Genomic DNA, 21761 nt, shown 5'->3' with positions numbered 1-21761 from the left:
AACTAAGTGTAGCATTGAAGATTGCTTACTTTACATTGTGCTTGAAACTCACAAGACCCACTATATTTTTCTTCTACTAGGTTTTCGGACAAAGACGACAGCTTAGAAGATATCGCCCCATACGAAGAACGGGCGGAGCGCCTCAAGCACATAGACGGAGTCTTGGGCACTGCTGACTGGGCGCCCCGCAAGACGAGCAGCAGCATCAAAAAGCACCGCAACTCGACGAGTGATCAGGAGAGCCACCATAGCCAGTCGCCACCGCAGTCCCGGCATCACAGCCGGTCCCCACCACCGTCAGTCAAGGGCTCTAAGAAGGGATCGTCCAAGGAGCGGCCTTCTCAGCGCCACCGGCTTAGCCCTGGCCGGTCATCCTCCCGGAGCCCAGTGGTTAGGGACATGGCTTTGGATCCGGAGGATGTGCTTGTGGACGTGCGAGACATAAGGCGGCGTTCATTAGACGGACCTCCCAAGTCGGACTCCAAGGAATTGCCACTGGCTTCTGTGTGCAGCAAGCTGGAGGCGTTTCAGGACTCTGGAGCAGAACGCATACGCAGCAGCAGCTGCAGCAGCAGTCGTGTGAGGAGGGACGAGGACGTTAACTCGACAAGCGATTCCCCATCACAACTGGAGCGCAAGAGACGCTTATTAGGGCTCAAGGAGAGCTCAGGTGGCTCACGGCCGGAGGACAGCCGCAGTGACACTGACTGTGCCGAAGGTGACGAAGAGCTGTCCATACGATCTGACAGCAAGCACCTTTCGAAGCAGGTGCAAGACATCCTAAGCTCCAGCGATGGCGAGTGCTCCCCGAACGCTGATGGAGCTACCAGAAAGAAAGGGAAGGGTTTGCCAACTGACACATCTGCAGCAACAAGCCGTTCGCGGCCTGCCAAGGACATTCCCAGCGTTGTGTCCAAGAGGCTGCCCACGAACTGTAGGACAGTGGGCAGCTTCGAGACAAAGTTCTCTGTGGAAGTGCCAAGTGTCAGGGTGGGCGAGCTGTTACAGAACGCAAGGAAGCAGATCGACCCAAGGCGGCGGTTTGACCACAACAGGGTGTCCTCCACCGTGAGTTACCTCCGTGCAAAGAAGGTGCATTCAGACCCGAGCCTGGTCTCATCGACGGACAGTGAGGTGGGATCGGACGCATCCTTGATGGTGCATTTGTCCAACAAGCACGGTGAAGACGGCATCGACGAAGTGTCCTCTTCGAGTGATAACCCACCGCCGTTAGTTCGGACATGGTCTTTTCTCGAGTCCGGCCCAATGTCCCTGCCCCTGCCCAAGTTCGCAGCTACTCTGCGGTCACCCAAGACATCCCCTGGTGTGACTGCGTCCCCAATGGCCAACTCGCAGAGCCCACGTGGAAACTGTTCACCCCTGAGTGCCTTGAACACCAAGAACGGGCCCGTGTTCCCAGAAGCCCTTGCTAGGCCCGAGAAGCCAGTCGAGGAAAAGCCAGCGGAGGTCATCCCACCAGAAACTGTGCCCGAGGCTCTCTCTCCAAGTCCATCCCCCAAGGGTCTGAAGGGCCCTTCCGATTCCAAGCTGCCTGAGAGCTCCTCCGACTCTGAAGGCTCGCTACCATCCCCAAATCGTCCGTCCTTTGATGAGCAGATAAGGGCACTCGATGAGAGGTACAATGCCCTCACGGGACCCACTCGAACATTTACGGGCCCTTCATTGGCTGGTACCGCCGTAGAGACGCCAGCACCGGTGACGATTGACTACAACAAGTACAACATCAAGAAGAGGCCAAGATTTCCAGCTCTTTCTCAAGAGTTTCGTGCCGAGCCGTCGGAAATAATGAAGACCCTGCTGGCCAAAACCACCATCCTGGACCAGGACTCCAAGCGGCTGGAGCATATCAATGAGAAGTATGAGCCGAAGGATGTCAAGCTCGACCTTTGCTCGAGCAGTGCCAAGCCATTGTTTCGTACCAAGGCAGCCGCCAAGGAGTTCTCAACTCCATTGTCCCTTCCTTCGCTGAGCTTTTCTTCGTGCACTCCCGCCACTGCTACCACTCTGCCCCAGGGCGCCTCTAGTCCAAGCTTCACACATGCAAGCACCGCTGCTCCTGGAGCGTCCCCTAGCCAAACAGTTCCTAATTGTCCTTCTCAGTGCACCACAAGCCAGACATTAGCAGCTCCAGCCCCCCTGACAGCGCCGGAGCCTCATCCGAAACACGTGCCGCTGATGGTTGCGACGTCTTACAATGACACTCCCACAAGAACTGTTCCACCCTCCATACTGCGGCGAGAATCTTCGCCACCCTGTGCAGTGAAACAGGAGCCATTCCAGAGCCCACCTCGAATTGCCACACCTTTGTCACCCCCTGCTGCGGTTGTGGTAAAGAAAGAGGTGTCGCCGAGAGCTTCTTCGTTACTACGGCGGGACTCCTCCCCTCCGGTTGTGGTCAAGCAGGAACCCTTCCAGAGTCCGCCACGAACTCCCGCTCCACCGGTGCCTCTGGCCGTGGTGAAGAAAGAGCCTGGGTCAGAGACCGTTCCTACAAGGAAAGATAGTAGGAGTCGAGAGCCGTGTGCGGTGAAGCTGGAGCCCGCCGCTGTAAAGGAACCAAGTGTGAAGAAGGAGGTGCACAAGGACATCAGCATCAAGAAGGAGTCCCGGAAAGAACATCAGTCGTCTTCCTCAAAGAACTCACTAAGGGAGCATCACAACACTTCGGATGCTTCTTGCAATTCGGCGTCACACAAAGAGAGAAGAGATTCGCACTCTCACGACTCTTTGGACCTACCCGCACCCCTTCCACTGGCATCAGTCAAGCAGAGAGTGTCGTCCGTCGACAGCAACGAGTCTGACTCTGCAAAATCATCTCGATCGAGTGATGCCTACCTCGAAATTCCCCCAGAAGCCACCTGGAATAGAAGTGAAGATGAAAGACGGTCCATGGAGCCAGATGCAAAGCGGCCAAAGCTGTCGCATTCCTCGCGTGACAGAGACAGCTTCGACAAAAGCCACTCGTCCAACAAGTCGAGCTCTTCACACTCAAAGAAATCTGAGAAGCGACTTGAGAAGTCGTCATCCTCATCGTCTTCATCTTTCAAATCAGAGCGAACGGAAAAATCGCACTCATCCTCCTCGTCAAAAAACGAGTCCGGTGACAAGCAGGATACGAAACCATCGTCAGAGTCCAGACGCGATAGCTCTAAAAGCAAAGACGACAAGAAATCGTCAAAGTCGAGGGACAGTAGGGAAAAGTCACGCGACCGGCCTAAGGAAAAGGAGTCGAGTAAAGAGAAAGGCCAAGATTCGAAGCACGGATCTTCTTCTGGGTCTCACGCGGGAACCAGCAGTAGCAGTTCCAAGCAACGGAGAGAGCATGGGTCTGACCGCTCTGAAAAGGAAAAGTCTAGGTCCGAGAAGCGTACTTCGTCGACAAGCGAACAATCAAGGGACTCGAAATCAAAGTCCAAGAGCAAAAGCGAAAGCAATTCTGCATCGGCCCCTCAGGCGTCCGACTTCTGCTTCCTGGATGATGAGCCTGTCTATTTTTCCATGTACGACAAGGTGAAGGCACGTTCGAGCCAGAACCAAACACTGAAAGATCAAGCAAACATGGAAACAATGCGGCAAAAGTTCAGCCGGCTCAAGCAGAGTCGTGCCAAGAAGGGGAAGTCTGCGGACATGGACTCCGATCGGGATTCAGATCTTTCTAGTCACCACTCCTCCGACTCCGAGGGCAAGTCGAGACCACCTCACAAGTCCAAACAACTCACCAAGAAGCGCAAGCTGGTCATCGAGAGCTCGTCCGACGAAAACGAACAATCGTTTGCGATGCGACTCTTGCACAAGGACGATGACAGCAGCGACTTCTGCTCCGACTCCGAGGTGGAATCGTACAAGGAAGCCTTCAACAAGTGCAAGGAGAGAAAGGTGGACATCTCTGATGTCGAAACCTCAGACTCTGACGAACCATCTCACTTGATGGCGGCATCTCGAAAACAAAAGCGAAAGCAGCGCCACTCCTCTGAGAAGTCCAACAAGTCTCGGCACGGAAAATCTGACATAGAGAGTTCAGACGCAGACATCAGTAGATCGCTAAAGAGGAAAGAGCTCAAGAAGAAAGCGATGCGTAAGCCTAGCATTCTCAAATCTGATGCTGAAGGCTCCGATGACGAGTGCCATTCGAAAACAGACGAAGGCAAGTCAGTCAAGCAGAGATCATCGAGGCAAGAGGAGTCCAAGTCGGACATATCTCACTCCAAGGAAACTGTTGGTCACAGCAGCAGCAGCAGCAAAAGCAAACGGCCAAGCAAGGACACCGACGAGTCCAAACATGAAGAAGACCTGGATCTTTCTAGGCAAAGGCACTCCAGTAAAAAACGGAAAAAGTCTAAAAAGTCATCCAAGTTAAAAGAGAAGAAGTCAACTGAAAAGTCCAGTACGTCATCATTGGCTGCTCCATCGTCGCAGAAGCGGTCCGACACGCACTGGGATGTTGGAGAAATGTTAGACGAGTCTTCTGTGTCGTCAAAGTACATTGGCTCGCCAAAACAAACTCTGAATTCGCCACCTGTTTTGCAGCCAAGCATTTTCTCGGATGTGGAAATGAAGTCCGAGCTGTCGGATTACGATTTTGAGCCATCATCAAAGCCAGCAGAGAAGCTCAAGGACAGGCATGCTGAGGCACCATGGGACAGCAAGCACAATGTGGTGAGAGAGTTCTCGCCCGTAAAGGAGATCAAGCAGGAAAGAGAAGAAACATCAAGCGTGAAAAGGGAGAGCGACTCCGAACTGGACAAGATCGTCGACGCTCTGAGTGAAGCTGTCGAGCCTCGAGGTGCAGCAGCACAAGATTTTCCCACCACAGACAAAAAGGAAGAGTATGACGAAATGGACAGATTGCCCTATGACGACGTCACGTGTGATGTACCGTCTACCAGGCATCTCAGCGAAGATGATGACAACAAGGAGTCATCCTTGAGACAGGAAGACTTGAAAAGCAAAGAGCACAGGAAGAAAAAGAAGCAGTCGAAGGAAAAAAAGCGAAAGCACAAAGAGGAGGTCATTGCTCAGAGCTCTGCAGTGCCAGAGCTGATTGAAGAACCTGTTCCAACATTTCCAGCGGCAATGGATGAAGACAGCAAGCTCACTGAGGACATTCGCTTAGACGAAGACATAGCCGAGGAAGCAAGGCGTCTCGAAGAGGAGTTGCTGGCACAGTCCGAAGAGACCAGTACATTCGGCGATGGAGACAGTGTGCTGAGGAGAGAAGAGAAGCCACTGCAGGCAGAAAGGCACTTTGAAGAAGAAGCCGCTAAGGAAACAAAGCGGCTTGAAGAGGAGCTGTTTTCGTCTGGCAGGGACTCGTGGCACATGAAGGACGAGAAGGTTTACGATGACGTTGCACCCCAGAAGGAGCCCAAGACCGATGCTTTGGATGTGTCCTCAGCGAAAGACAGCAGCTATTCTAGCCTGGTAGCAACGGAGGAGTTGCCGAGCCGCCATTCAGAGCCGCCGCACTACCTCAGCCACGATGGGCCAGAGCAGTTCAAGGTAGATGACAAAGAGCAGAACACGTACGAGCTTGACAGCCCAAGAAAGATGGAGGATGACCTGGCGGTCTATGCCCTGCTCCAAGAAATGGGCAACGACGGCATCTCTGCCCCAGAACTTCCAAAGGAGCCAGACTACCTCGACACCATGGTGCAGCATCACCAGCCACAGCACGAGGAGTCCATGAGCTTTTTGCTGCCTGATGAGAGCTCGAGCTCCCTGCAAATAGATACATCCATGCCAGATCTCACGCAGGAGGAAAGCAGGGAATCTGGCGGTGCCCTCGAGTTCACAGACGCCTTGCAGTCTCTGCAGCAGCAGCAGCAACAGCAGTCGCAGCCACAGCAGCAGCAACAGCCACAGCCGCAACAACATCAGCAAGAGCAGGAACAGAACGAACAACACGAAGAGCTCTTGGAAAAGATTGCAGAGAGCCCTGTCGAAGAGACCTCCACATGTGGAGCAGCTGAGGAAGAGCCAGCAAAGGATGTAACATCAGAGCCACCTTTGCTCATGGATGCTAAAGAACCCGAACCAAGCACGGTGCCACCCAAAGAGCTTCCTGATCTCACAAAAGCTGTACTGCAACCGGAAGCACAGACTACATCGACAGAAGAGTCTGACATGGCCGGGGTCACAGCAGCTAAACCCGAAAAGCAGAAGTTCAAGCGAAAGCGGCGGCGAAGTTCAAGAGCCGAGAGCACCAATCAGCGGCTCCTGTCCGATACAGATGAAGAACACCAGTTTATTGGTGACAAAGGGTACGAACAGCCAGAAAAGTGCATTTCAGCTGACCCGTACCAATCTGCCAAGGAAGAACCAAGGCCACCGCTCGCAGAAAACAACACCATTCTTCCTACTGCAGAGGAGTCTATGGAAGAGAAGCCTGCAGACACCACAGGTGCTCCAGCCGGAACTTCGGATGATGAGCCAATAACTGCACAGCACAAGGCCCTTGAAGTTACTAAGCGGGAAGAATTGTTCGACGCGGCGACTGCACTTGTGCCTGACATTGCAGCTGAACTGAAAGACGAAGCTGAAGACACGGAGACAGTGGATGAAAACAACGAAGACACAGCAGACTCGAGGCAGAGCAGTATGCACCAGACCGATGTTCCCATTGAGAACGACAGTAGTAAGGATCAAGAGATGTTTGATGACATGTCTCATCGTGCACCGATTCTCGACATAATTGAAACCCTTAGTTCTCCGGTTGGAACTGGCGAAGCACATGAGGGTGATCAAGACGAAGTCGCACACCAGGAAGGTGACTCTTCCGGTGAACAGTTAGACAACACACTTTCAGCAGAAGAAACTCAAGCACATTCCACAGAGCCAGCAGTGGCAGGAACAGAGGGCATCAAGCGAAAGACAGGGAGCCGCAAGGGTCGCAAGACAAAATCGAGAAGGGCCTCTGTACCTCGCCTGGAAGTCACTGAAGTCCCTAAAGTTCCTGCAAGGAGAGGCCGTGCCACGTCTGCTGACAAAGTGCGGCGTTGTCTAAGGTCTGATAACATCGAGAACACGTTGTCAGAGACCGAGGACGCGTCTGCATTCCCATCGAGCGAAGTCAAGAACGAAGCTACCAATATGGAGGCCGAGCCGCCACATAGTGGAAGTGAAGCACAGCAGCACGACGAAGAACGACTGAGGCTCTCGTTCGACAGCAGCACGTCCAAGGAAAGCACCGACTCGTCGGCTGCCCCGGCTGCAAGCCTTGCCGGTGGGCACGGCATGGACAACACCCTTCCCGAGGAAAAACTTGGTGATTTCTGCATGGACCCATACAAGGAGGAACCCAAAAAGAGGAGAGGACGAAAGAAGAAGAGTTCTGGAGAGCATCATCCTGGTCGCATATCACCTGCTCTCGACAAGATGTCAGATCTTAGAAGCGAAGACCACGATTTCAAAGATGCAGACAAGCAAAAAGAACAGCGACCTCTCTTCATTTGCACGCGACAAGGTGCAGCAGCACACGAACACAAGTTGACAAAAGGCAGTACAGCGAGTGCATATGACGTGTACGAATTCAAAGATTCCGAAGATGAAGAGGAGACTCAGTTCGGGGGTACTGATTGGCAAGTGGCACCCGAGAAGCACCTCGAGAGGCATGTAGAGCCCGCCCCAAAGACTGCCGAGCACACCATCCACGAAGAAGGCAAGACGCACGAGTTGAGACCCGCCGAGTGTCCAGCCTTTGAAAGCAAACTCCCAGAGTCCAATGCTCACGATGCCAGGCTACACGAGACCAAGACTCATGAGCTGAGATCTCATGATGCCAGTAGAATGCACGACGTCAAGAGCCATGATGGCAAGGTTCATGACAGCAAGACCAGCGAGACTGTCAAGACTTATGACACCAAGGCCCATGATGCCAAAGCAAGCGACGCCAAGACCAACGAGGTCAAGGTATACGAGGTCAAGGCACACGAGGTCAAAGCTCACGAGTCACAGCATGAGAAGCGGCACGACGAGAGCAAGCACAAGACCTTCCAGCATGAGGACAAGGAGGCTTGCACCAAGGAGTACGTCACCGAGCTTAGTCAGCATGGCAAGATCTCCATCACCATCCGTCTGCACCCGAAGGAAGGTCATGATGGCAGCTCGTCCAGCACGGCTGAAGTGGTTAAAACATCAGAAGCAGTTGCTGGGGACGACACTCGGCAGGAGAAGGTGCCACCCGCCAAGCAAGAACCATCCGACGCTCATCAGATCAAGACCAGGAAGTCGGCTCGGCTCATGTCGCAAGCCAACAAGACCACCATTGATGAGACCATTGAAGACGTAGTCAAAGGTAAGGCTCGCTCCCTACAGGCACTCTATATGCCCTGTCATGATGGTTCATACTGTGCAGGGCTGTAAACCATTTGGAGCTTTCCTGTGAGTGGATTCTCTGAAAACCCTCATTTCACTCCACAGCTGCATTCATTAAAGCTACAATAACACAGATCTAGGGCCGGGCGAATATTCAGGCACTTCGAATATTCAAGGGAATATCACAGTATTCCAATTTGCTTAGACACAAATTTAGATTATTTGAAATTTCAAAGTATTCGAAGTGAACGAATGTATGTATATTTGACCGCATATCACCTTCTGTAAAAATGGTTTCACTGCAGTTGCGGCAATTCCATGTCATGAAATAAATTATACAGGCATTATTCGCACTGTCGCGAAGCCACACTTGAAGGTTAAATGTACCGTATTTTCCGGTGTATAAGACGCACCTTTTTTCCTAGATTTTCGCTGGTGCGTCTTATACAACGATGCGTCTTATATACGCAAAAAGTCATTCTGCGAGACCAATTTGTTTATATTTAATTTATGAGTACGATAAACTGAGCTCGAGAGCATTCGTAAAAATATATCTAATTTTGTTGTAACAATGAAGCGGCTGCGATCTTAGATGTCAGCTACTTGCTGTTCAAGCAGCGCGGCGCCCACGGAGATTGCGGCCGCAATAAAAGCCACCACTGTCGCGTGCCCCATTGTACTGTTTGAATTGTTTGTTCTTAAACGAAGAATTAAGCCCACAGAACTGAGGCAATAAATAAAAAAGAGCACCACAACGGTCCACTGCAACGTTGTAGCGCCCACAATATCACAATATTACAAAAGCGAAAGTACCACTTCATTATCATCATCATCAGTTTCCGTGTGAGACGCCGCTGCAGTCCAGCAGTAGTCGCAGCTTCCGGCTTCCGGTCGCCATTTACGTTTTGTATGCGTGTGTAGGTGGTATCCGACGATCGTGTGATAACCGTGCGGCGCGTTCGTTGTTTATGTGTTCTCGCCAAGTCTGGTAATGCCCTAAAGGTATGGTAGCCACCATAGTACAGGCAGTTCCAACGATGTGCTTCAAGGTGCTTACAATGCTGCGTAAAAGTTACTCAGAGGCTGACGACGGCAACCCAGCGATGCTGCCAACCGAGGCGGAACTTTTGACAGTGCGGCCGGAGGATGTGGCTTCAAATCCAGTAGAATAAATAGTGGTTTTCTGCGCCTTAATAAAACTGCTGCTTACAGATATTCAGTGCCGTGCGTGACTACGCATTTCGCAATCAATGTACTCTGCGTGGGTTGCCCCGCCACGGTGGTCTAGTGGTTATGGCGCTCGACTGCTGACCCGAAGGTCGCGGGATCGAATCCCGGCCGCGGCGGCTGCATTTTCGATGGAGGCGAAAATGTTTGAGGCTCGTGTGCTTAGATTTAGGTGCACGTTAAAGAACCCCAGGTGGTCGAAATTTCCGGAGCCCTCCACTACGGCGTCTCTCATAATCATATCGTGGTTTTGGGACGTTAAACCCCAGATATTATTATTACTCTGCGTGGGTCGTGTTTTATCATGTCGACTGAGTTAAAAATAGATGCGTCTTATACAAAGGTGCGTCTTATATATCATTTTTTCTTTCGAAAGTCGTAAAAAGTAGGGGGTGCGTCTTATACAAAGGTGCGACTTATACACCGGAAAATACGGTACATATTTCCTTCACCTCAATTAATTATTTTTTTAAGTTTAAAAGCATGTTATACAGGCTTACATGCGCTAAGCACAGTACGTAACATGTTGTACCACTTATAACACGAACCCTACTGTTATTTCATTCTTGCTACTATTCAAAGTTGCTTCCACTTGACTTTGAACCAAAAAAAAGGGACAATCACACATTCCTAGTTCAAGTGCAAGTTAGTTGGGTCATGACAAAAAGGCTCATTTTTCTTAACAATACGTGATATATACTATTCGAATATTTGGCCAAATCACTATTCGCTTCTAATTCACTTCGAACCTCAAGTTTGCTATTCGCCCATCCCTACACAGATCACGAACACTTGGCAGAAATAGCAGCCAAGCAGGATTTTCAATGAACTGCTGCAATAGTGACTTCAAGGGCAAAAATTGTAAACTTGACTAATGACTGCCGTATATTCAAAAATACAGTTATGGCATTTGATCTGTTTTGGACGCTTTGAGTAGGCAAAGCTCCTTGGGCCATTATATTAACCGAATTAAACAAGGAATATTGAAAACAGTGTCAAAAGGAAGAATTAGAGAGACGACAAAGGTGATAGATGAAGCACTGTCGTCTCGCTTTCTTTTTTTTCTGTTGTTGAGATTCAACTTGTGTCGCCCTTTCTACACAACATTTGCTTTGCTAAGTGATGAACAAACGTTTCTTATTAGCAGGCTGGTGCATTTTTGCGTGCTTTTAGTTGCATTTATGCAGTAGGGCAGTGCTGCGGAGAGTGTGGGCACATCTTTAAATTGGCGTAAGCAACAGATGAGTAAAGATGGTCCCACATTTGCTGAACCTCGCAGGACACTTCAAGGCACCCGAAGAAGAAGGTGACTTGCACTTGGAGGGGCCTATGACCCGAGCAGCCCGAAGAACCAGGTCAAGTAGGCGGAATGAGGAAATGCCATCAAAATCCGAGCCAGAGGGCACCGCTGAAACAACAAAAGCAAAGAACGAAACCCCGGTGCTTATCATAGCCGACAACAAAGTCAAGGATAATATTGAGGAGAGTAAACCAGTTGTTCCTGTTTCTACCATCATTCCACCCCCACTGCCACCACAACCACAACCACCACCACCACCACAAGTAGCAGCAACAGCAGCAGCAGCAGCAGCAGTAGAAACATCAAGTTCAGTGACTGACTCAGAGCACACTAGCAAGCCAGAATCCAAGATGTCTCTGCGATCCTTCAGGTTCACACGGTCTGCAGCCAAGGCAGAAATGTCGAAAGACACGGGAGTGAAGGAAGAACCTCCCCACGAAGCTGAACCCTCCAAAGATGACCTTTCCTCACAGCAACAGCCTAGGCCTGAGGCAACTCGCACAGACGTCTTGCAAGCAACAGTTGCTGCGCCACCAGTGAGGCAAGAACAAGCAGCAGTCAAGGATGAGCAGAAGACGAGAGCCTCTGCGGGCCTGGGTGAAACTGAAGACAGTGACTCACGGCTGAGCCCGACGGAGCTCATTGACCCTGTCACTGGCTTCCTGACACCTGTAAATAAAAGCGGAGAGCCCTCGGTGGTGGTGGCAGCGGCCGCTGCATCAACAACTGCTACAGCAGCAACAACGGCAGCAGCGGCCCCAGCGGCAGCATCCGAGGCCGAAGTTCCATCAAGAATTGTGAAGCCACAAAGCCAACAGACGGCTGCTAGCATCATAGACACCAAAACTACAGCTGTCAGTTCTTCAGTGGAAGCGAGCATTTCGTCCTGGACGATTCCGTCTCAGTCCATTACTGCGGACGACTCAAAATCACAACAGAAGGAAGGCAAGCCTCCTCTCGAACTGATCCAGCGACCACCAGTATTGGCACACTCTGGCACTGCAAAGAGCCACGGAATTTTGCAAGCTCCTGTAATCCATGGCAGGCCTGCACAACAAGCAGTTGTTACAACCCTGTCACCATCAGAACTGCAGAAGATGTCCGCTGCTCACGTAAGGCCCGAGGCAGCCATAAGCAAGCCATCTGAGATGCCCGTTGGCCCTGCCGTAGCAGCCATAAAGATTCCAGAGCAGCATCCGCCCAGCAACATGCCCATTAGCGCATCAGTGCCAACAGGTGCCATGCCAGGCCACTTTATTGGCGCCAAGGGACTGTCACTGCCACCGGTGGGACAGCCCCCCGTGTCACTGGGGCAGCCACCCGGTGTCTCTATGGGACAACCGTCTGTGTCACTGGGACAGCCAGCTGCGTCAGTGGGGCAGCCCCCGGTGTCACTGTGTCAACCTCCGGTGTCTCTCGGACAGCCCTCCATGTCATTGGGTCAACCTCCACTGGGCGTGTGGGTCGGACCCCGTCCGCCCATTGGACCCCAGTACCCATCGTCATTCACCAGCCTGACTGGACAGCAGCATCTGGTCAGGGGCGTGCATCCTTCGGTGGTGCGTACTCCATCGCTACCACAACAGGAAGCTGCCAACAAGATGCCCGGCCCTGCGCATGCGATGGTCGGAGGGCCCAACCCTGCACAGGTGCACTGCAACCAACCAAAGATGGAGGTGAGCAGGCCACGCTTACGCACATTGTTTTGGCGCTATTGCACACAAAGCATGCTAGTTTTTCCCATTTTACACGCTTCTGGTGGGTTGGATGGCCACACATGTGGTATGGCATTGGTTCAAGAATCCTGTTTGGCTTGTATGCCAACTGTGCCAGTGCCCTGCACTCTGTGCCCAAAAAGCCAGAACAACAGTCTTGAGAATTTCGTTTGCAGAGTGATGTGAAACATAGATTAAAAAGATATATGTATCAGGAGTGTGTTTTTTTTTTTTTTTTGCAGTGTTACTTTGTTTCTCATACGTTGTCATTTCTTTTTTCACCTTCAGGGTCCACCATCACAGCAGCCTCACCACCATCCGCAGCAGCACATTCAGTCACACCCGTCACACGCACAGCAGCATGCGCAGCTGCACGCGCCATCATCTCACCAGCAGCTGCTGCAGCAGCAGCAACAGCAGCAGCATCAGGTACCTCAGCAACAGGCATCACAACACCAGTTGTCTCAACACCACCACCAGCCACTACAGCCACCACCACAGCAACAGCACCAGCAGCAGCAACCGCAGCAAGGTCCGGGCTTGCACCCCTCGCACCACCTGGGTGAGATGAAGGGAGTGCCCGTGTCGGTGACCCAACACCTTCAGCCACCGCAGCAGCCGCACGTGGTCACCTCCAGTCACATCAAGGCCGAGGGATTTGCCATGCCCTCGCAGGCTGTGGGACGCGTGGGATCGGCGTCTCGCACGCCTCCTGCCCCAGTGCCACGCCAGCTGACCCTGGAGGGAGTCGTAGCGAGCAGAAGCCAAGGCCCTCCACAACAGCAGGGTCCTGCCATCATGACCCAAGCACCCACAAAGATTCACGAACAGAGGGCACCGGTCGGATCCAAGGGGTCCCTGTCAGGGATCCAGCATGCGGCAAAACAGACTGGCGGCTTCCTTCAGCCACCATTCGGGGGCTACGAACCATCGGGCATGGTGAGTCTGATGCAAAATCCTTCCATATTGGTTATCGAGGGAGTCACAATGTGCTCTTTGATAGCAGCGTACCCTGGTCTTGGGGCTGCTTTATCACCTTCATCACTTGTCTGCTGCAAAGAAAGGCCTCAACTCACATGAAAAATATTTGCTTTTCTTGTTTTCTTTCGTTGGCAGCATGTGTTGTTAAATGCCAGATTTGCAGGATTGTACAAGATTTTGATGGTAGAAAGCAATGATCTTAAATGCACAATACTTGTGTACAGGGCACAACCACCAATCTTACAAAGAGACAGACTACCGTATAACTTGAGAATGCCTGTGGCAGCTCTGTGTACTTGTAGCTCACTCCCCACAAAATTCCAATGCCACTCCATTGCCATGTTTACAGCCCGGAAGCTCGCATGCTGCCACTGGGGGCTCAACTGGGGTGGCTCCACCTGGCGGAGGCGTGATAGCCGAGCTTCTCCAGAATCCACACTTGATGCAGCAGCACAAGAACTACCAGCTGGCCGTTGCTGCTTCACAGTACATGGGAGGCGGGTTGGGGCGACCGGGAGCGAGCTTGCACGTCGGTGGCCCCAACCCGACTGCCACACCGCCTCAAGAGCTGTTGCACTTGCGCCCTTCACCCGGTCAGCAACTGCTGGTGGCAGGCCACCTGGGCATGCACACGCCGGAGCTGTCGGCCTACATGCATCACCAGCAGATGCTGTACGCAGCGGCACAGCAGCACCCTCACTACGCCCTGCCACCCGAAGCGCAGGGGCTGCGGTTCGCATACCCATCCGGCGGATTCCGAGCACCGCCCGAGCCCCGCGAGGGCGTATCGAAAGAAGGTCGTCCACCACCGCCGCTCAAAGGGAGCGATGCGGAGCCCACCGTAGCCGAGGGAGCACCCAAGGAAGTCCCCGGCAAGGAGTTGCTGCGGCCGCCGTTCCCGCCATTGCGCCAGACAAGCCCCCGGGTGGCTTCGTCGCCGCAGGAGCGAGTGACGGACTCCCCCGCGGTGGCCAGCCCCTACGGTCTGCGGGGGGCCGGTCACCTCGGGCCCGCGGACAAGGGTCCCTCCTCAGACGAGCCCCCCAAGCCCCCTGCCGCCCACCAGGGCTTCCACGAACCGACGGGGGGCCTGGGGGGCTCGCCGCCCTTCCTGCACTCGCCGGGAGGCGCGTTGGCCCTCAAAAAGGAGACCGACGTGGCCAAGAAGGGGGTTCCATTCGATCGGCGCCAGACGGGCCTCGAGGCGCCCCTGCACCTCGGCCCACCGCCTGCACATGCCTTGGCACCTCCGCCTGCGGCACCTCGATCTCAGCCGCAGACGCCACCGCATGCCAGCCAAGTGCCTCCACAGGGGGACTCCTTCTTGTTACAGGTAAGCACGCAGCTGCCTGGCCTTGCACCGATGATCCTCATTTTGTTAGACACCACAATTTTCAGTTGCCGCGATATGTCGCAGGAAAAAATGTTCTTACTATAGATAGGGTGGACGGCAGATCTAAATGAAACTGAATGTGACCATGGGTTGCATTCCGTTGTTTCGTGTAAAATAAGTGATGAAAGCTGGACCGGTTGGACTCGTGACCCTCGGTGATTACTGTAACACTAATATTGTGTGTCCACGTGTGTGTGTGCAGCGCTACCCAGTCATGTGGCAAGGCCTGCTAGCCCTAAAGAACGACCAAGCGGCCGTGCAAATGCACTTCGTGTCGGGCAACTCCAGGATTGCCGTCGCGTCCCTTCCACCCATGACCGACGGCTGCACGCCGCCAGTCCGCATCGCTCAGCGGATGCGGCTTGAGCAGACACAGCTGGAAGGAGTTGCCCGAAAAATGCAGGTGAGTCCATCCATTCATCCATTCATTCATTCACTTATTTCATACTGTTGGGTGTGTTGAGTATAGAAGGTCGGTGAACAAAAAATGTTAAAATGAAATTGCTGCTTAAACGGAACGGCTGCCTCTAATTTCGTTTGTTTTCGCTTTTGACTGCTGCACCTCTGTGCCTCATTCGTTGAAACTCATTTACTCCAGTCTTAAATTGAACCTAGCCACTCTTGCTGCACGGCAGATCTAGGTTTATGCACAGAAAACTTCCCCACCATGGAGAAAACTTCATTATTTATTGTGCCAGACTGCCCAGGCCTAAATTATAAACTCTGTTTGATCTCTGGCATTCAGACTCATTATAAAAACACCCATTGTTGTATTTGTTGTATTATTTCGTTCATTGTATACTCACTCCTTATGGAATACGCCTATTTGAAGTCTTTAAGGAGATTAAGTTATGTGATATTGAGCGCTACTGTGAGACGGCCAATTAGACGGCATCGAATCTGCATCGTGTTTGCCCCCAATTCTTTGCAGATGGTGGACGAGCACTGCATTCTGCTGGCATTACCCTGTGGACGAGACCACATGGACGTACTGCAGCAGTCCAACAACCTGCGCAATGGATTTATCAATTACCTACAGCTGAAGCAGGCTGCCGGCATTGTCAACGCGGCCGCCCCCGGCTCTCAGCAGGTGAGCCTCTTGGCTTAGATAATATACAGTTGAAACTCGATCTAACAAAGTGACGGGGACCCACGAATTATTTTATTTAAATCGGGAAGTTTCTAAAATCATGAAAGGGATTTTTCGGCTCTTTGAAATCTAAAATTGCAATGTAGCAACAACCACCAAACACTACCAGGCCATTATTCTTGCTGCCAATCTACTCTTGTGCACGTGAAAAGACCGCAAGGGCAGCCCTGACAGAAAGCCTCCTATGCCGCCCAGACATAGGGGGCACCATGTCCGGGCGATGCAAGCCAGAAAGATGGCCACATGAAGCAGTGACGGGCGAACGATATGCGGAGACAAGGAGAATGAATGAATTGATTGTGCGAGCAGAAATCGCGAAACCAAACACCACCGCCCGTAGCACCATCCGGTACGTAAGGGCACTACCGACTGCCAAGTCCATTGCTCCATGCATGGGTGTGGCATGCAGCTTCGTCAAACTACACTAAAACCGCATTATAACAAAGTCGCATCTGACTCGAAAATAAGCTCGTATTCAAAATTTGTTACAAACGTATATTTGTAACACTGTATGACAAGACTATTCTTCATTTACTTTGTTATAACCGATAATTCGTTATATCCGTGTTCATTATATCGAGGTTTGAGTGTAAAGCTGTAGGGCCTAGACGTTTCATTGTGACAGTGTTAGGGCGCACACTTGAAGGAAAACCCGTCTCTGCTAAATTGGAAAGAACTCACCGCTTTTTTACTCAGTTACCTTTAGGAAATCTTCATTAAATCGGGTTTGGTGGCAAAGCTAGTTTGTTATTTCAGGTTGATGATAACACTGGGCCCTATGGGTATTTGCTGGGGAACCGAGATTACTTCGTTAGATCGAGTTTTAACTGTATAATAATTGTTGCGGTTTTACATCCCAAAACCACAATATGATTATGAGGGACACCACCAGAGTGGAGGGCTCCGGAAATTTTGACCATCTGGGGTCCTTCAGCGTGCACCCAAGTACACGGGCCTCTAGCATTTCACCCTCATCAAAATGCGACCGCCGCAGTTGGGATTCCATCCCGCGACCTTCGAGTCGGCAGTCGATCACCACAACCAGAGAGTACAGTAGAACCCCGCTGATATGTTTTTGAAGGGATCGTAGGAAATAAACGTAAGAGACGGGAAACGTAAGAGCCGAAAAACGGGAAAAACGGCAAAATATTTAATGGTACAGAATTTTATTTCAATTCTTACGAGCAGCACGAAAATTGGCGCGCTCAGCCGCGATCTAGTCGATGGATAGAAACACGGAGCTTAGGACGGCCTCATCCACAGAAATGTAATCAACGTATGTGATTTTTTTAACAGCAACAGCTTTAGGCATGAAAGAACTAAGCACACGCAATCACGACCGGCGCGGCGAGTCCGACCGCGAACCGCACGCACGACCATGCGAGCTCCAACCAGCTCGAACTCCTCCCGTTCTCCGACAAATAACGATGATGATGAGTCTACGCCAACGCGATGGCAAAAGTGAATGCCAATCTCGAAGGCCTTGCTTTCGCAAGCAATTACGTCATACACGCCATGTTTGTGCAATACAAATCTCAAAGGCTATGCTTTTGTCAATAGTAAATGCCAATCTCGAAGGCCTTTCTTTCGCAAGCAGTTACGTCATAGACGCCATGTTTGCAATTTGAATCTCGAAGGCCATGCTTTTGTTTGCATCAATTGAAAGATTCTGTTGCTTGCGCCTCTCATGCGGCTAATATTACGGTCAAACGAGGCCAAGCTGCGTGAAAATGCACCATGGCCGCTCTCTTTGGTAGTCACTCGGTCGGCTCCGAGCGCACTTCGTGACATATCATACGTGAACGGTCCGACAGTTACGACGTAACAACGGGGTTCCCAATACATTGTATCCTATGGGAGCTATGCCGGGACCGGCGGAAAACGACGTAACAGCCGGGAAAACGCAGCAGTGAGGAACGTAACAGCGGGGTTCCACTGTAATCGGGGTGCGGCACAGCACTGAGGCGAGAAACACTTGATTGGTTAGTTACTTCAGTGAATGAAACCAAAGACGTAAGTGCTTATCAAGGTTTCGATTAAAGCATAGTTATGCTTGTTAGAGTGCAGTTTAAAATGTTTATATTGCTGTGATGCAAGAAATTTGCACGGATGTGCCAAGGATTCTAATATCGAGCGATATCATGAACAAGAGAAAGCATAACAGAAAAATGCCACTACCATAAAAGCAATCATTTACTAGAGTAGGGGACATGTTATTGTGGTCAATTAGAACTTCGATGAGCATAGAATCATTTCCTCACAGCAGAAGGCTTCTTACAGCACAATGATAGAGTGATCAGAACTTTTGCTATTGTTGTTTATTTATTTGACCTCTCTGTATCTCATTTTTCCACTCTAGCACAGTGTGATACCATTCTGAAAAAATGTGTAATCAAGCCGATATAACTATCATTTCACCGTGTTTGAAAAGAAGGCACAGGCATGCACCATTGAACGTACATTTTATGCACGAAGAAAGTGCATGTTAGTGAACCCCAGGTTGAAAAAAATTAATCCGGCAGCCCCACTACAGAATGCCCTGTAATCACGTCGTGGTTTGTAAACCCCAGAATTTAGTTTAAAACTGGCTCTAATGGCCAGGAAGTGTACCGAGACTGATCTCTCTGTCTGTTTGGCGCTTGCAGCCGGCCTATGTGATCCACATCTTTCCTTCGTGCGAGTTCTCCAACGAGAACATGGCACGCATCGCACCAGACCTGCTACACAGTGTCAGCGACATCGCCCACCTGTTGGTCATCATCGCCACTGTGTGAACGAGGGGACGGAGAGAAAAGAGACTATCCGCTGTTCCTCCTAACCCCCCTACAACATCCACGACAAAGAAACAGATCTCGCCGTCAACATGTCCTCGGCAGACAACAAAAGACTTGAAGTGTGAAGTCCCGTTGTTCCGCACGAAACCGCAAAAAGAAGTGAAAAAACAACCCAAACCCAAGAAACCAATGGTGCTCTGCTAACAACTTCGTTATCTTTTGGCCACTTGCATATTACGGCGCAGAGAGTTTTATGAGAGACGAAGGGACGGCAGCCCGCGCCACCGCCACAACTCGCCCAACCCCTTGACGCCCGACAGCTGTGTCGCCTGTTTTTCCCTTCCTGGGAGTTCTTCCCACATCGCCGCCACGAGCACCGCGCACGCAGTTGGTCGCTGCCGTCCCTCGTCTTCGCCCCTGTTTTTATTTCTTGTGTTGTTGAGAGAAAGAGGAGTACTATGTCGCACTACTGCATTTGGGTCGGCTGAGGGTCGGGCAAGTCGAAGAACGTGTGGGTGACCACACGTGCACCGGGGAAAAAAGGGGTGGGGCGGGCGAGGTGTTTTTCCGTTTCGTCTAGAGTTCTCCCGTCATTATCTGTCTTGTACATAAGCGATCGATGTGAATGTGTACATATATTTATGTATGTATACATACAGTATATATATATATATACATACACACATTATATATATATACATATTATGTATATGAAGTAATAATCTCCAGTTAAAAAAGAGAGCATCGCCAGTCTTTAACGTCGAAGGCTGGTTAGAACGTCGGAACAGGTGAAAGAAAAAAAAAAGAAGAGAGACGCACCGAGAAAGTGAAGAAAGAGGGGGAAAAAAGCGCTATATATAGATGCAGGCTCAAACTACCATGTGATATAAGTAAATAAGGCAAAGATTTTCCGTGTGTACATATTACTAGCCGAGGCGAGAAGGTTAATTGTGCTCTCCTTCAAAAAAGAAAACTGTTGTCCAATGCATGTGTGTGTATGTATGTACGTATGTATGTAGGTGTGTGCATATTGACAACAGTAGTAATGTACAGTTTCTGTATAATGTCTCACTCATAGAAGAAAAAGGGTGGCGCGAGAGGTGTTTTTTTCTTCAAGTCAGGGATTTCATTGCCACACACGTACCACACACACAACACCACACGCGCGCGTTTGCGTAAACGGCGTGCAAAACCATGCAGAGATATTCACGTCATTGTACCGAGCGTCGTCACGAACTGCTCCTTCGCTGTGTAAACAGAAAACAACAACAAAAGAAACAAAAAACATGGTTGTGGAGAGCGAGACGTAGAAACCACACACCCCCCTCGAGGGATTGTGAAGTGTTTTTTTCTTTTGTTGCATACCCACTGTACATTGTGTTGTTGCATCTTGCACAATATTTTTTTCGTCAAAATGGACTATATGTTACATCAATGACGCAAAGCATTATGCGGCTTTTTTTCTTTTTCGATCGTCGGTCACTTAATATTGTTCAGAATGTGTACAGTGGTTCTTCTTTGGTTTTTCACACATTTCTCATTTTCATTCATTGTGTTTAGTTGTACAGAAGAAAAAAAGATTGTACCTGGCATAGTTTTTAACTTTTTTTCCTGTTCTTGTTATTGTGGAAAAGCGAACTCTTGTGCATTTTATTCATGCTTTACAAAGGGTGTCGATTTTTTTTTCTCGCCTATGGAGACGAGACTTTTTTTTTTTTTTTTTGCCCCCATCCCCTCGTTGTTTTCGGGAAGGGATGGGGGTTGATGTCTAGGGGGTTCAAGTAGTAGTCTAACGCGACTGTAAATTTTGTACATAAGCTGCTACGTGTGTATTGTATTGTCTGTACATTCAACAACAACAAACCTTTCTCTTCAAAATTTAAAAAAAAAGAAAAGGGGGAAAAAACGATTCTTTGTGATGTCTTTTCAAAGCCACACCTCACATTTTTCAAAGTGGAAAAAAATAAGCTTGCTCGGAGGCGCGCGACAGTCCGGACGGGTCGAGACGCTTGTCACCGATTGATGGGAGGTTAACGAAGTGTCAGTGTTTTTTGTGAATCGCATTTTTATCCCAGTGATTTGATTCAGAAGCGAAGTTTATACTATTTATAGTTTGTTTGCGTGTACGATCATGAACCGCATTTTAATCGGCAAGCGCAGTGCCACTTAAAAAGGGACATTGGGCGTTGCATTTGTTTAGTAGCGGGCATTGCAGTTGACATAATTTTACACTTGCGTTGAAAGTGATGGTATGTAGGAACGTGTTGCCGCATGCCTATTGGTGCTTAACTCCTTTAATTTTGAAATTCAGGGAGAGGTATTTCAGATAGATGCACGGTAAGGAAGGCATCGCGAGAGAGGAAAGAAAAAGAAAAGGTGTGGACGAGGTAATGGAAGAAAGAACATGATGCACCTAAGTCTGTGAGGGGGGAAAAGGGGGGGGGGGGGTAAAAAGGGGGGGGGGTGTCGCCGAGTCCTCCTTGCTGTTTTTCTCCCGTTTGCTCAAGCCATTTTTCAAAGGAGTCTCTATCTATATACTACTACCAGCCGGTGTATCGTCAGACGTTTACTACATGTGGGGAAATGTCTCCCAGTCGTTTCACAAACACCAGGGCGTGATTTTCACTTTGTTTCGATGCGACCCGCGCGCGCGTTGCAGAGAAGAAAAAAAAAATGCGTAGGAAGGGGCGTTCCACTACCTTAACCAAACGACTGTTCTATATTCTGTTCTCTCTGCTACTCCAATCATTGTTCACGTGTGAGCTCCATTTTTAATGTGTGAAAGAAAAAAAAAAAAAGTGTTTACGTCACCTGATTTTTCATCGTCTGTGGCTGGCTGTCAAGAAAAAAAAAAAAGAGAGGGGGGGCAAGCCGAAGTCCTCTCGCA

General features: G+C 50.4%; 1 protein-coding gene across 1 annotated transcript in view; it reads left to right on the top strand.

The window, feature by feature from the left end:
• The window catches only part of LOC119389816 (msx2-interacting protein), a 199463-nt gene extending 180575 nt beyond the window's left edge, over window positions 1-18888 (top strand). The window contains exons 11-17 of the mRNA XM_037657210.2: window positions 81-8314; window positions 10841-12537; window positions 12865-13515; window positions 13907-14890; window positions 15153-15353; window positions 15882-16040; window positions 18746-18888. Coding sequence (XP_037513138.1) covers window positions 81-8314; window positions 10841-12537; window positions 12865-13515; window positions 13907-14890; window positions 15153-15353; window positions 15882-16040; window positions 18746-18874 — 12055 coding nt within the window. The 3' untranslated portion in view covers window positions 18875-18888. The remainder of the gene's footprint in view (window positions 1-80; window positions 8315-10840; window positions 12538-12864; window positions 13516-13906; window positions 14891-15152; window positions 15354-15881; window positions 16041-18745) is intronic.
• The last annotated feature ends 2873 nt before the right edge of the window (window positions 18889-21761 follow it).

The sequence above is a fragment of the Rhipicephalus sanguineus genome, chromosome 4 (genome assembly GCF_013339695.2).
Source record: "Rhipicephalus sanguineus isolate Rsan-2018 chromosome 4, BIME_Rsan_1.4, whole genome shotgun sequence".
NCBI classification, from domain to species: Eukaryota; Metazoa; Arthropoda; class Arachnida; order Ixodida; family Ixodidae; genus Rhipicephalus; species Rhipicephalus sanguineus.
Note: the sequence above shows the minus strand (reverse complement) of the source record. Positions and strands in the feature narration are given on the sequence as shown.